This window comes from Asterias rubens, chromosome 2 (assembly GCF_902459465.1).
Source record: "Asterias rubens chromosome 2, eAstRub1.3, whole genome shotgun sequence".
Taxonomy (NCBI): domain Eukaryota; kingdom Metazoa; phylum Echinodermata; class Asteroidea; order Forcipulatida; family Asteriidae; genus Asterias; species Asterias rubens.
The window spans coordinates 21,592,634-21,606,545 of record NC_047063.1 but is presented as its reverse complement, the minus strand read 5'-3'; the positions used below and the strand labels follow the sequence as shown (position 1 = coordinate 21,606,545).

At 38.9% G+C, this 13,912-nt stretch overlaps 1 protein-coding gene across 1 annotated transcript in view; it reads left to right on the top strand.

Annotated features, from left to right (window-relative positions):
- The first annotated feature begins 1,547 nt into the window (after positions 1 to 1,547).
- LOC117307270 (selenocysteine-specific elongation factor-like) overlaps positions 1,548 to 13,912 on the top strand; it is a 64,231-nt gene continuing 51,866 nt past the window's right edge. The window contains exons 1-2 of the mRNA XM_033791981.1: positions 1,548 to 1,624; positions 4,632 to 4,715. Of these exons, the coding sequence (XP_033647872.1) occupies positions 1,558 to 1,624; positions 4,632 to 4,715 (151 nt within the window). The 5' untranslated portion in view covers positions 1,548 to 1,557. The remainder of the gene's footprint in view (positions 1,625 to 4,631; positions 4,716 to 13,912) is intronic.

Sequence of the window (13,912 nt, the reverse complement as noted above, 5' to 3'; positions counted from 1 at the left end):
AGTTGTGTGCTTTCAGATGCTTGATTTGAGACCTTAATGTCTAAATCTGAGGTCTCAAAATCAAATTTATGGAAAATTACTTCTTTCTCACATTGTTTTATATAGTATCTATATACTAATTATTCAATCATAAAACCTTACTTGGTAACGAGCTGTTGATAGTATAGAACATTGTGCGAAACGGCTCTCTCTCTCTCTGAAGAAGCGTAGTTTTCGAGAAAGAAGTAATTTTCCACGAATATGATTTCGAGACCTCAGATTTAGAACTTGAGGTCTCGAAATCAAGCATCTGAAAGCACACAACTTCGTGTGATGACAAGGGTGTTTTTTTCTATCATCATTCTCTCGCGACTTCGACGACCAATATTGAGTTCAAATTTTCGCAGGTTTGTTATTGTGTGCATATATTGACAACGTTGATTACCAAGCCCCACATTTGGTTCCTGCGTTGTTAGGTGCTTCATCAAATGAATAAGTAAACAAATAAAAACCATGAAGATCAATTACCCAAGCCTGGTAAGACGCTATTAAGAATGTCCTGAGAGATCCAACGTTGTATATTGATTTCATACAATATTTTGTTGAGCGTGGGCTGTAAACCTACTGCTGGATGCAATACAATGCCGCACCGATGAGTGGGTTATACTCTGAACAATACCACTGTAATACTTATCTTGTGGATAAGAAGACGGGGAAATGTCAATGCAGCTTTAGGTATGCACTTACAAGAGACTTAGCTCACACAGGGTCAACTCGACCCCGTAAAAGCTCCATAATACCCGGCCCTTTGTTGGCAACCATGATTTTGTAGCGTGTTAAACTCGTGAGTGTTGACCTTGCATTATTTATGTAGCATTACTTGGACTGCTGTTTCGTTTGAAGACATCCTCGGTTGCCGCGTATATTACATTAGCATGATCCTTTCTCCATGGTAAGAGTTGCTTGCCTTCCGTGTGAAGCCCAACAGACTTTTCTTATCTGGACCTATGGCTAGTTAGTTCCAATCTTAAAGCTCACTAATTATTTCAATTCAAAGCCCATCTTCACACACAAGTTATCTTACGAACTTACTGGGTACGTTTTAACTAATATGGCCGAAGTTTCACCTATAAATATCTTTTGTTTTCCCTCTGAAAGATTTTGACAGTTGATGCTTTTTTCAATTCGAAAAAACATGCACAGAGTTTGGCTTCAGTTTTTCACGGAGAATATACAAAAACAAATGGAAAATGCAAAATCGGTTGCACAAAACAATAGTACTTTTAGCTGTTAAAAAAAAGCCACTTTATCAGCCGTGGACTTGATTTCGAACAATACCTCGAATCTATTGAAACATATTACAAACTTAAATCGAAATTTCGGGCCAAATCGGTCAAAATATTGCACCGAAACATTGAAATATTGAATATTTATTTCCCCGAACCCACTCATATAGAACCACCTCTTTCGAACTTCTGACCAATAGAACAGGTGTATGCAAATCAATCAAGTACTCCCCTTTTGTGGAGGAGGGATTCCAGAACAAACAAACAAACCAAAACCAAGATGGCGTCCTCCATGGGGAAGGAGCTGAACTTCAACATCGGCGTGTTAGGTCACGTTGACAGCGGTAAAACCTCACTTGGTAGGTACTATTATTAATTAACAAATTACTGCCAGTATACTGTTTAAATACTCTGATTGTTTTGAGTCCATGGTGTCCTTCATTGTAAGACTTCTGTTTGAAGACTATGCCGATCATCGCGAGTGGGCTGCCTGTCTCACTCTCCTTCAGTTAGTTCACGGCAGAGGCTGGGACATGGGATGGGAGCGGTCGCACTAAATACCGACAACACACGACCCATTTCGGCAACAATTTTTTAAATGCACTTTAACTGAACGCTTGAATATAAATCAACCTTTAAATATTTGCACACGAGTTATTACTTGTGCATCTAATTCTAAAATTCACTTTCAAACTGTGGAAAAAACGTATTTTGAAGAAAAGATTTTTGTTTACCCCGAATTTGGTACCGAACGGAAATATTCGCCATGTTGTCTTTCAAGGTTCTTGGACAATTTTATTACACCGCAGGGGTATTTCCTGAGCGTTGAGTTTTTATTATTATTTTTGGGGGTTTTAGCTGCTGTTTTTTTTTTTTTCTTTTATTTAGTAACTAAGCCGCCACTCTGGAATTTGAAGTTACAGCAAGGGGAGATAATATTTTTTCAACATACAATTTGTTTGGCACATAAAATGGTAAAAAATCATCTTGCATATTGTATCGCCCCTGTGGTGTAATGGAATCGTCCAAGTACGTCGAAAGACAACGTGGCAGATTTTTTCTTTCGGTACTAAATTCTGGGTAAAAAAAACCCCACTTTTTTACAATCAAATGTTCAAATGACTTATGTTCAAATGTTCTGTTAAAGTGGTTTTAAAAATTTTTGTCGTGAGGGGTTGTGAGTTGTCGGTATTTAGTGCGACCCGCTGGGAGGACGGGAATGCACACGTCATGGGCCAAAACCAAGATCCAGAAACGTACCAGCCTCGGCCCAACACCCGCTTCAGTCACCGTTGAGGGTAACTCTGTTGAAATGACACAGAAGTTCAGATATCTCGGCTGTGTAATCCATTCCTCATTTCCCTCAGGCTACTCCTCCCCCATCATTCTGTGGACGTCTTGGGCTTGCCTTATCCACCTTTGGCTAATTAGACCACGTCTGGAGGAACAACTGCCTCAAGCTCACCTTGCTCACCACATGCTCTTAGTATAGTTGCGATAACGTAACCACCCTCCTGACCGCCGCAAGGCCGGAGGGTTACGAGGTTCTCTCGAGCGGCAAACAACAATCTGGGACTACTGTACAATTTTGACAGCTAGTCCCCAGATTTGCCCCATTTTTACCACTTTCAAAAATCATGACACAAATTCTACGGGTACAAGCTTGATCCTCAATCCCAATGTCTAATTTTTCTCCATTAAGGAAAAAAACACACACCAGGGAGAAATGGTCACAAATTTCCGAAGTTTTGAACCTGTGCAGACGGAGCTACGGCTCTGATCGGAGTGACGTACATGTACGTGTGCCTGGCTGGATTGCCCGGCCGCCGTGGACAACAACTGCATGCAGTGCATGACAACAGCATGCAGTGTACATCACGTACAACGTACAAAGTAGTACAGTGCACAGAACATGTATACATCCATTATTGTACAGCGAGACCATGAAGCAAAGTTGTGATCAACGCAATGTGACCATTCTGACAGTGACAACTCGACAGACGTTTTTTCAACCATCAGACAGCTCGACTTGGGGCTAAGACAAGGTGACGGATGACCGTGATGGCCAGGCCTCAGCAATAATATGTTTTGAGCGATTCCAATCGATTGGCAGACTAAATAAATGTGTATTCAGTAAACTAAACAAAAGTAAATCTTCTAATTAATATATGGATGTCCCCGGGATTCACCTAAGTTGTCAAGTTGTCTCAAAGTCTTGTTGTCTGAACCGTCCAACGGACGAGTTGTCTGTAACCAGGACGGGGTACTGTATTCGGGCTATTTGCGGCTGGTTGCCAGGCTACACAATGCCTCGCACGCAGTGCTACGATCATTGGGCACACAGAGTCGTAGCCACGCTCACTCAGGTTTAAAATATAAACTTGGGAAATTTGTGACAATTTCGCTCCGGGCTCTGGTCAGTTTTTGTCCTCTTTTTCCAAGCCTTCAGGTTCAGGTGTCAACGACGCATTCTTGGCATCTGGTGGTCCGATTTCATCACATTAATGCAACAATCTCGGAGACCACTGGCATGAGGACATCCCCGTGACTATCTCCCAGAGAAATCATTCCCTCTTTGTCCATGTCAGATGGCTCCCAGAGGATACACCTGCCCATGTGGCCCTCAAGCTGAGCGTCGGAGTAGATGGAGGATCCATGCCCCTGCCCAGCCTGGAAGAGGCCGACCTCGCAGCACCTGGGTGGGCTAACTGGAAGCGGATTTCGAGTCCCGGGCTGGGCAGCTGTGGTAATCCGCAGCGAAACGCATTGGTTGGGCGGCTCTACGTCCCCCATGATGGATCAAGAGAATGATGATGATGAGCTATAGTTTGGTAATCCCACCTTAGCTGGGCCGTCCCAACACTCAAGTTGGGACTGCTCCCAGTTGCAATTGGCTCATTTCTAAATTGGGACGGAACAAATGTTCTTTTTCTCAGGCCTGAAAGTTCATGAAGGAAGGCAATGGAGGTGATTGCCCCCTTGCCATAATATGGTCAATGCCTTGGTGCCCCTTGAAATGTTGCGGTAGACTATTTGATTTTCCATAGAAATGCCATTTACCTTGATCTATTCATTCATGAACAGAAACTGCCTTGCCTTTACTTGCCAGGGCCCTATTTCATTGAGTTGCTTTTAAAAGCAAGCAATATTGCAGTTTTCTGCTTAGTAGAAAGGAGCAGGATACCAGTCACAAATTGTACATGTCACATGGTACATACATGTACATGTAGTTTAACTGGTAACCTTTTTCTGGTAAGCATTATTTTACTGTTGTTAGATACTTTTTTGCTTTTAAAAGCAGCTCGATGGAATTGGGCCCTGTTCCTTGCATTCAATTCAATAGTTCCATGTTTTATTTTTTGACAGCCAAAGCGTTAAGTACCACAGCATCAACTGCAGCATTTGATAAAAACCCACAGAGTAAAGAGAGAGGAATTACTCTAGATTTAGGTAAGAATTGAATCATTATTATTATTCTTAAATGTGAACTTAAAGGGAAGGCGTTCGATAGTATTTTGAGAAACATTTCTCTTCAAAGTAATGTGATGGGGGGTCTCAAGGTCGAGTGGATAAGAGTGCCGAACTCAAGCTCTGGTGATTCTGTTCAGCAGAGTGTGGGTTCGAGAGCCATGACACTTGTGTCCCTGAACTTATCTACGATAACGGGTACATGCTTCTCTCCGCCCAGGGTTAAATGGGTTCCTGTGAGGGCAGAGATGGTTCTTGTTATTGATTTAGCCGAGTATTTTGTTGCACAAGGCTGTATACTCCCCCAGGGAGCTGAGATGGTTTAAGGAATAATTTAAGACCCAGTGACCATGGTTAATAATGTGAAGCACTTTGGGATGCCATTCAGCCGTGAAAAGCACTATATATTAAGTAACTATAATTACTATTATTATTATTATTATTATTATTATTGTTATTATTATTATTATCAGTTTTTATGCCCTAAAATTTGAATCTGAGAAGTGTAACTGCAGGAACAATTGTCAGATTGTGTATTCCAAAGGGATTATTCTTCCGTGTGTGTATAGATAAACTGAGGATTTTCATCTAAAAAGTGCAACCACCTTTTAAAATTTTGAATACAATTTTCACATGATAGTTTTAATGTATATAGGCCTTTCCACACAAGGATACTCATGCCTTTAACCACTGTAGCTCGCAAGCCTGAGAAAACTTGTGAACAAGGTACTTGCTATGTGAACCAGAAACACTATGGAGCGCCTGTTCTTCCACGATAATGTTCTTGTTTCTTATCACATGCACAGTACAAATTGGAGACGGCGGAGACCTTTAGATGAGCTTTCCCATTTATTTGCACTCAGTGTATAACATTACACAGGTGAAACTATAAATAACAAATACATAAATAGCTAATAAATGACACGAAAAATGCACATTATTAAACAATTAAGGGAAGGGAGACAAAGGCGAACCATATCAGCCTAATAAAAACAACTTTAAATGCAGAACGAGATACAGCGATAAAACAAGCAATGACCGAGGGCTGATATTAAAGTGAAACTTGAATATAAGACACTACAAAGACGAATCCGGCGTTAAATTACAATGGTGAAATAACTAATACATTCAATAAACTTACATCATTGCCGGGAGAGACTCAGAAACTAGGTCCGTGCACATGGTAAATCGGTATTCTGGGGCGTTCACTGGTATTCTGGTATAAACATTACGTAAACCAACGATAAACATACAGGAAACAATGGGGGACTTAAGAAATAATTCCAAGCAATATAATAAATACAGGCTGAAGCAGCAAGAAAATGAATAACACGTCAAATTAACTCCCGAGACTATAAGCCGTAAAAAGGGGGACAGATTGAGTTGGCTCAAACGGCGATAAATAACTATTAGGAAAAAGAGAAAACGGCAACTTGCTGAATAAGCCGCACAGGAAAATGCTTACATAAGGGAAGTTTTTACTGTGAAGGTTAAAATAAAGATATTCATACATAAGGGAAATAAATGCTAGAAATAACAGTTGTAAACAGAATAAGGTTACTTACGGGAGAAGGCTACGGGAAATTACATGACTGAGAAGAACTAAAATATACATCAAATTAACTCCCGAGACTATAAGCTGTAAAAAGGGGGACCGATTGAGTTGGCTCAAACGGCGATAAATAACTATTAGGAAAAAGAGAAAACGGCAACTTGCTGAATAAGCCGAACAGGAAAATGCTTACATAAGGGAAGTTTTTACTGTGAAGGTTAAAATAAAGATATTTATACATAAGGGAAATAAATGCTAGAAATAACTAGATAATAAGTTTATTAGCAACAAGCCACGTACTTGTTTTTACCATTTCAACGTTAAGGGTAAGAATAGCTGTATCTACATTTCTGTGGCTGTACACTAAACTTGTATCATCGGCAAAAAGACCAAATGATATAATTTCGGATGTGTTACAGATATCATTAATATAAATAATAAAAAGAAGAGGACCCAAAACAGAACCCTGAGGTACTCCACAAGAAATAGGTTTTTCAGATGAATGGACAGAATTATATGAAACAAACTGTTTTCTATTAGATAAATAGCTTTTGAACCACTCCAAGGTTACTCCACGGATTCCATAATGCGCTAGTTTACATATCAACATATCATGGTTAATCGTGTCAAAAGCTTTAGAAAGGTCTAAAAATACACCAATAGAAATGTTGTTTTCTTCAACGGCATTTAGCAAATTATTCATTACATAAGACGTTGCTAGCTTAGTAGAGCGATTTGCCCTGAAACCAAACTGTGACTCAGAAAGAATGTTATGTTTATTTATGAATGCAATGAGGCGACTATATATCAACTTTTCAAATACCTTGGAAAAAGTAGATAAAACAGAGATAGGTCTGAAATTACCAATGACATGTTTATCCCCTCCTTTGTGAACCGGAATGACTTTAGCTATTTTAAGCCTGTCTGGAAAACCCCCAGAACTTATAGACCTATTGAAAATCTTGGCTAGTGGTTTTGCTAAGGAGTACCTGGCTTTCTTGATAACAAAAGAATTTAAAGAATCACAACCTGGCGATTTGCCAGAAGGGAGATTATTTAAAACATCTGCAATTTCTTCTTGTAAAATAGGACTAAGGAACAGAGAATGGGAACATTTATCGTCAAGAAAGGATTGAAAAGTAGTGTTACATAAGGGAAGCTTTCTAGCAAGTGAAGCGCCAATGTTAACAAAGTACTCATTAAATGCCTCACTAATTTCTTTGTTTCCTTCGATTGACGCACCATCTTGGACAAAATAAGAGGGATTGGGCTTGTGGTTGCCCTTGTTCAACACAGAATTGATCACTTTCCAAGTACCTTTAATATTGCCCTTATTTTTTTCAAATTTCGAACTAAAATACTGTTTCTTTGAAGCCTTTATTAAATGATTTAGCTTGTTTTTGTACGTAGTATAATTAGATTTATTTTGCAGAGTAGGATTTTTAAGAACTTTTTTATACAGATAGTTTTTCCTCCGCATTGAGTTGTAAACACCATCAGATAACCATGGTGACTTACATGTATCGTATCTACATTTAACCCCTTGTAAAGGAAAGTGTTTATCATAAAGTTTAAGGACATGATCTAAGAAGGTAGTTTACATGCCATGCACGTTATCTTGCAATGTTATTACATCCCAGTCGGTTGCATTTAAATCATTAATAAAACATTGGGTATTATTATCAGTAAAATAACGTTTTTTATAGTTTTTCTTATTTTGCACTCTATCTTTTAGAGCATCAATAATCAGAAACACAGGTAAATGATCACTTATGTCAGTTAGCAAGACACCAGCAACATGATTCAGCAAGTCATTTGTTAAAATATTGTCAATCAGAGTTGAACTACCTGCAGCTATTCTTGTAGGCTTAGATTTTATAGTTGGATAAAAGGACTGAGAAGACAAAGTGTCTATGAAGTTTTGTACTGCAACTTCCTCATCATAATTTAATAAATTAATATTGAAATCACCCATAATGTAGCATTTTTTATTTTCATTACTAATTTTCCCTAATAATTCATTTATATGGTCTGTGAAGTTATTACATGAAGCACTAGGTGGTCTGTATACAACTCCAGTTATTATATTACTTTGAGAGGAGTTGATTATCTCAATAATGCAAGATTCTATTTCAGAGTTATTTATGCACAGATCTTTACGAATTTTATACACAACATCATTTTTAATGTAAAGTGCAACTCGACTAGTTGTGCCTCAAATAGTTGTGACTAGGACACTAGTCGCGACTAATTTCTTACTCTCTAGATGCATTGTGGCAATGTTTGCCACAGGCGCAAGATAAAATTCAAGCTGAAAGTATTGAAGGATTGGGATCTCTGATGAGTTATTGTGTTTTGTATGTAAATTAGGCCTATGTAGTCATGAATGTGCAATTGGTTCACCAAACAGGTACCACTGTTTATAAGTAGTTGCGACTATTTGTTTAGTAGTCACTACTATTTCTGTAGTAGTCAGGGTGGCTTGATTAATCAAGTAGTTAAAAAACAGTAGTTGCGACTCAACCAAGCAATCAATAGTCACGACTAGGACACTAGTCGCACTAGTGGCACTAGTCACCCAGGCCTAATTTCCACCTGACCGCTCAATTTGTTTAAATACACGAATAAACTTGTAGAGTGTCAGTTGTGAGAACGTATTGTCATTCAGCGTTCAACAGAGCCTCTGCTAGGGTCAAAACGTGATGCCGTTTTCCTTTTGGGCATTTATACCGCAGGTCATTTTTTGTTAGTAAATTAGTCGGCGTTAGTTTTAATTATAAATTTTGCTCATTAAAAAACCCATTACGCGCACAATGGAAACAAAATATGCCAGCATTTTGATGGCCGCACATTTAATCTCCAGCAGAGTCAAAATGTGAGTCCATACAACCTTTTCAAAACTCAATCTGAAAATGAGCTTATGAATCTATCTTAATTGGCATGCAAAGTGTTCTGCTACACTTAAGCCTGGAAAATTAAGTAGGATTAAACAAGTAGTTTTACAATCAAGGGGTCAGCCTTGGAGCGTGACAAATCACTTTTACAATCATAGAAATTCCTTCATGATTATTTGAAACTTTCAATACTTGGGGATAAAGGGTTGGGCGAGATTGTACAACACGCATATTTTGAAGCGATTCCATTTTCAAATAAATCGTGTTTTTACGCTGTCACCATAATCTGCATTCAGTTAGAAATCACATAATCAAAGAAGATTGAGAGGGTCCAGTTGCTCTTTGACTAGATGCCTCCTTTTTCCGTGTGGATGCTTCGAGTGGATCGGCCACAGAACCAATTAGGTAGGCCCTAATTGTGCTAGGTTCTAGCACATGGCACTGGACACGTAATATTTAGCACGAAAACTTGATTGGTAGCGAGCAATGGAGAGCTATTATTACCAAATGTATACTTTCCCTTTAAAACCTTACGGGATAACATTGAAAGAGTAAGACAGAATGAGGGTCAACTGTGCACTAACCACATTAATGCAGGGTGGCATATTGTGGCCCATCATTCAAAACCGTAGTGGATGATATTAAATGGCGATACAGCAGGCGTTTGAAGGGTTGACTGCGTACTGTGTGGGATGCAATTACCACATTTCAGGCTGGCATAATGCATGCATCACTCACATCACAACCAATGGGGAAGCTATTAAATGGTCGGACAGTACAGCGTTAATAGTTGATGCCAAATGCACTTTGATGTCACTGATTGTATGGTGCAAAGTACATCTTCCGTTATACAAACACATAACCCTTGAGTTATGGAGGCTGGATACATAACTGTTTCTCTCCGAGCGTTTTTTTTATATTTTACATCCTTCATGCTCAGAGTCCCGTCACTGTGAACTTTGTCTCGGCCAATTGAAGATGGGTGCAATACGCTTCATCATGAAGCGGAAGCGATTGAAATTTTGTGTTTGTTTAGACGTAAAAGGATGCAGGTTCCACTCGCAAACCATTTTAATAGACCGATGCCTAGTACAGAATTGTGAATTTTGAAAAACAACTCCTTCAGTTTGAACTTTGGTTACAAAGTTCATTCCAGGCCCAGCCCTGGCGGCCTTAAACTTTCGTATTGTGCTACAGTGACGTACTGGACATCAGGATCAGTTCTGGGGCGATAAATTTTCACAGCGTCATTCAGCTCCAACTCAAATCTTACCTGCAACAAGCCACTAATTTCAACAGATTCACATTCCATGGCAGCATATATATTTTTCTGCGGTGGGTTTTGATCGTCATAAATCCGTCATTTTCATGAAATAATGCAGCTCCCAACGTTAAGAAATTCAAATTTTTGTTCGTACCCTCACAGTCTGTCGTGTGTACGCAAGACACACAACGCGCAATATCATGTTAACGCTGTGCAGTCAAGATAATGGTGACCAAGAACTCATGCGTCTTGCACGCGAATGTATACGCATACGCAGGGCAACAGACAACACTGTGAGAAAACGATCAAAACGGGAATTTTTTAACGTTGGGAGCTGCATTATTTCATGAAGATGACGGATTTGTGAGGAATATATGAGGACCAAAACCCGCCGCAGAAAAATGTATGCCGCCATAGAATGTGATTCTGTTGAAATTAGTGGCTTGTTGCAGGTAAGATTTGAGTTATGAAGCTTTGAAAATTTTTCGCCCCAGAAACGGGCCTTAATAGTTAGGACTCTGTATCTGTGTACAGAGGAAGAGTCCTATATATAGGACTGATATAGGGCTAATTCCAGGCCTATCCACTGCAGGCATGGCAGAACAAAAAAAACCTTTTCTCTTGAGAATTGGGGATAAAGACTAGAAAAATTACGTGTACTTGTGTCTTACTTACACTGATGAGTGTTAAGCATTATTTACCCAACCTTCCTGAGTCCTGTGAAAGAAATCCACTGAATATTACGCTGGTGGGATTCGAACCCACTATCTTTGCCATCTAGAGCAGATGTCCTACCACAAGACCACCGAGCTTGCCCGGTAGCTAGAGGCTCAACCACCATAATTTTGTGTCAAATTTGCATCAGGGATATTGTTTGTGTTTTACTCACTGCAGGACACTATTGGTCATTGTCAAAGACTAGTCTTCTCACTTGGTGTATCTCATCAATATTGATAAAATAGCTTTTGCTTTCAGATGCTTGATTTCTAGACCTCAAAACCTAATTCAACCTCAGTGAGACAAACATTTTTCTGCATAAACGAATAATTAACCAGTTTTTGTATGTTATGGTGAAATAACTGGTTAATTACGCTAAAACTGAGACTAAAATTGTTTTCATGACATTGTTTTACTAAATTCTCAAAAAAAACTACACGCCTCAAGAGATAATATTTTCAAGCCATTGGACACTTTCGGTAAACAGTGTTGTCCAAGGCCCACACTTCGTGTACCACAGCTTATATAAAATAAAAAACCTGTGAAAATGTAAGCTCAATCGGTCATCGGAGTCGGGAGAAAGTAACGGGAAAACCCACCCTTGTTTCCGTCCTTCGGATGGGACGTAAAGCCGTTGGTCCCATGTGTTGTGTAACGCATGTAAAAGAACCCAGTGCACTTATCGAAAAGAGAAGGGGTTAGCCCCGGTGTTCCTGGTTGTGGCTGCTTAATGCGCCGTAGCACCTTGTTAACCCTTATAAGGTGCTAAATAATTGGGTCTCAGAATTCATCACTGCAATAACCTATCTTTCTGAAAGTTTGTATATACTCAGCGCCTTGAGTACCTTGTTTGGTAGATACGGCGCTATATAAGACTTTATATAAGATATTATTATTATTATTATTATTGTTTCCGCATGTTTCGCCGTGTCATGACATGTGTTTAAGATAAATCCATAATTCTCGCTATCGAGAATTGAGATTGTTTTAATGTTTTCTCAAAAAGTAAAGCATTTCATGGAATAATATTTCAAGAAATTATTAAATTATTTGTAAATCTGTGAACTTTTTTTTTTTCTGTACCGAAAGTGTATAATGGCTTTAAGGGAAGCTTTCTATCATTAACTTCAAACGGTTTAAGTTGCAAAAATTTAGCAAAAAGTACTAATAGCTGGGCACCTTACAAATACAAAGTCAGCACTCACAAACCCATGGCAGTTAACAATTTGGGGGTATTTGACAAAAACAAATATATTTCACTGAAACCAATTTGAGTACACGTACATAAGATGGCTTGCCCATTTTTATGATGAATCAGTTTTTTAGAAAACTGCTAACGTTACGTGATAAAAAGCATCTCCTTTGTGTTTGTTTCGTGAAAGAACTGTCCCTATAGGCCTACCCCTCTCGAAATACATTTCCAAGTATGAGAAATTGATAAACTGTGAAGTGTCATCCCAACAGATGACAGACCAATTATGATGGCTTACTCTGACGTAATGCCCATTTTACATGGATTCCCAATTGGCGTCCAAACAATCCACCGTTATGAAATTTCCTTATTGTTAGTGTGGACATGGCAGTCTCAAATGCATAATGCAGGCCTGTGTGGAAAAAGCACACATTGGGATTTTTCCTAGTTTTTTTCTCTTCTTTTTTTCAGAGTAGCCAATTTGTGGTACAGGCTGGGTCTGAGACTAGCCCCATATAGGACTCTTTCTCTGTGGTACAAAACGAAAGTGTTAAGGCCGCCAGGGCTAGGTCTGAGACCAAATGAACTTAAGTTTTATGAGCTCACAGAGAAGGTCCGTTTGTTGTTCATTTTCCTTGGAATCATTGACTTAATAAATTGTACATTATTTTATTTTTCAAGTTTATTGACACGTGGTATGAAGTATGATAACATCGGAAATGTCAGTCGCCAGAGTAAAACACCAACCCCTTCTCTCCAACTTCTTTGGGTCATTCTTTTATTAGTTTTATTACGCTTTACACAGGCATACAAATATACAAATAGATAAATTAGGATGCAAAAAAAACAAAATCAATTAAAGTACTGAGCCAGTGAGTTGCAAGGAGGAACAGGTGACAAAGAGTTACATGTAAGATTAGTCTTATCTCGAGTTACTCGTCCTAACTTAGGACTAGCCATACGTTTTGTATATCCCCTAGGACTAGTCCTAAGTTTGGACTTGTCCTAACTCTTTGTGAAATCGACCCCAGCCCCCAAATAATGTGCTTACCAAAATAAGGTTACCAGCCAAAATATACCATGTCACGTGTACAATTTATGACTGGTATCCTAATCTTTTTGCTTAGCAGAAAATTGTTAAACAATATTTCCTGCACTGGACACCTTTAGTAGTTGTCAAAGTCCAGTATGCTCGTTTGGTGTATCTCAACAATGCATAAAATAACAAGCCTGTGTAATTTTGAACTCAATTGGTTGTCAGAGCTGCGAGAGAATAATGGAAGAAAAAACACCCTTGTCGCACAAGTTGTGTGCTTTCAAATGCTTGAATTCAAAACCTCAGCTGAGGTCTGGAATTCAGTTGTTTTTAGTGAGTAAATACTTCTTTCTCAAACACTACATTACTTCAGAGGGAGCCGTTTCCCACAATGTTTTATACTATCAACAGCTCTCCATTGCTTGTTACCAAGAACTTTGCAAACATTGCAACTTGGTTGAAAAAGAGGTTGATGTTTGATCAGCTAATAGTTCCATAATTTTCTGGGAATACCTGGGATGGGT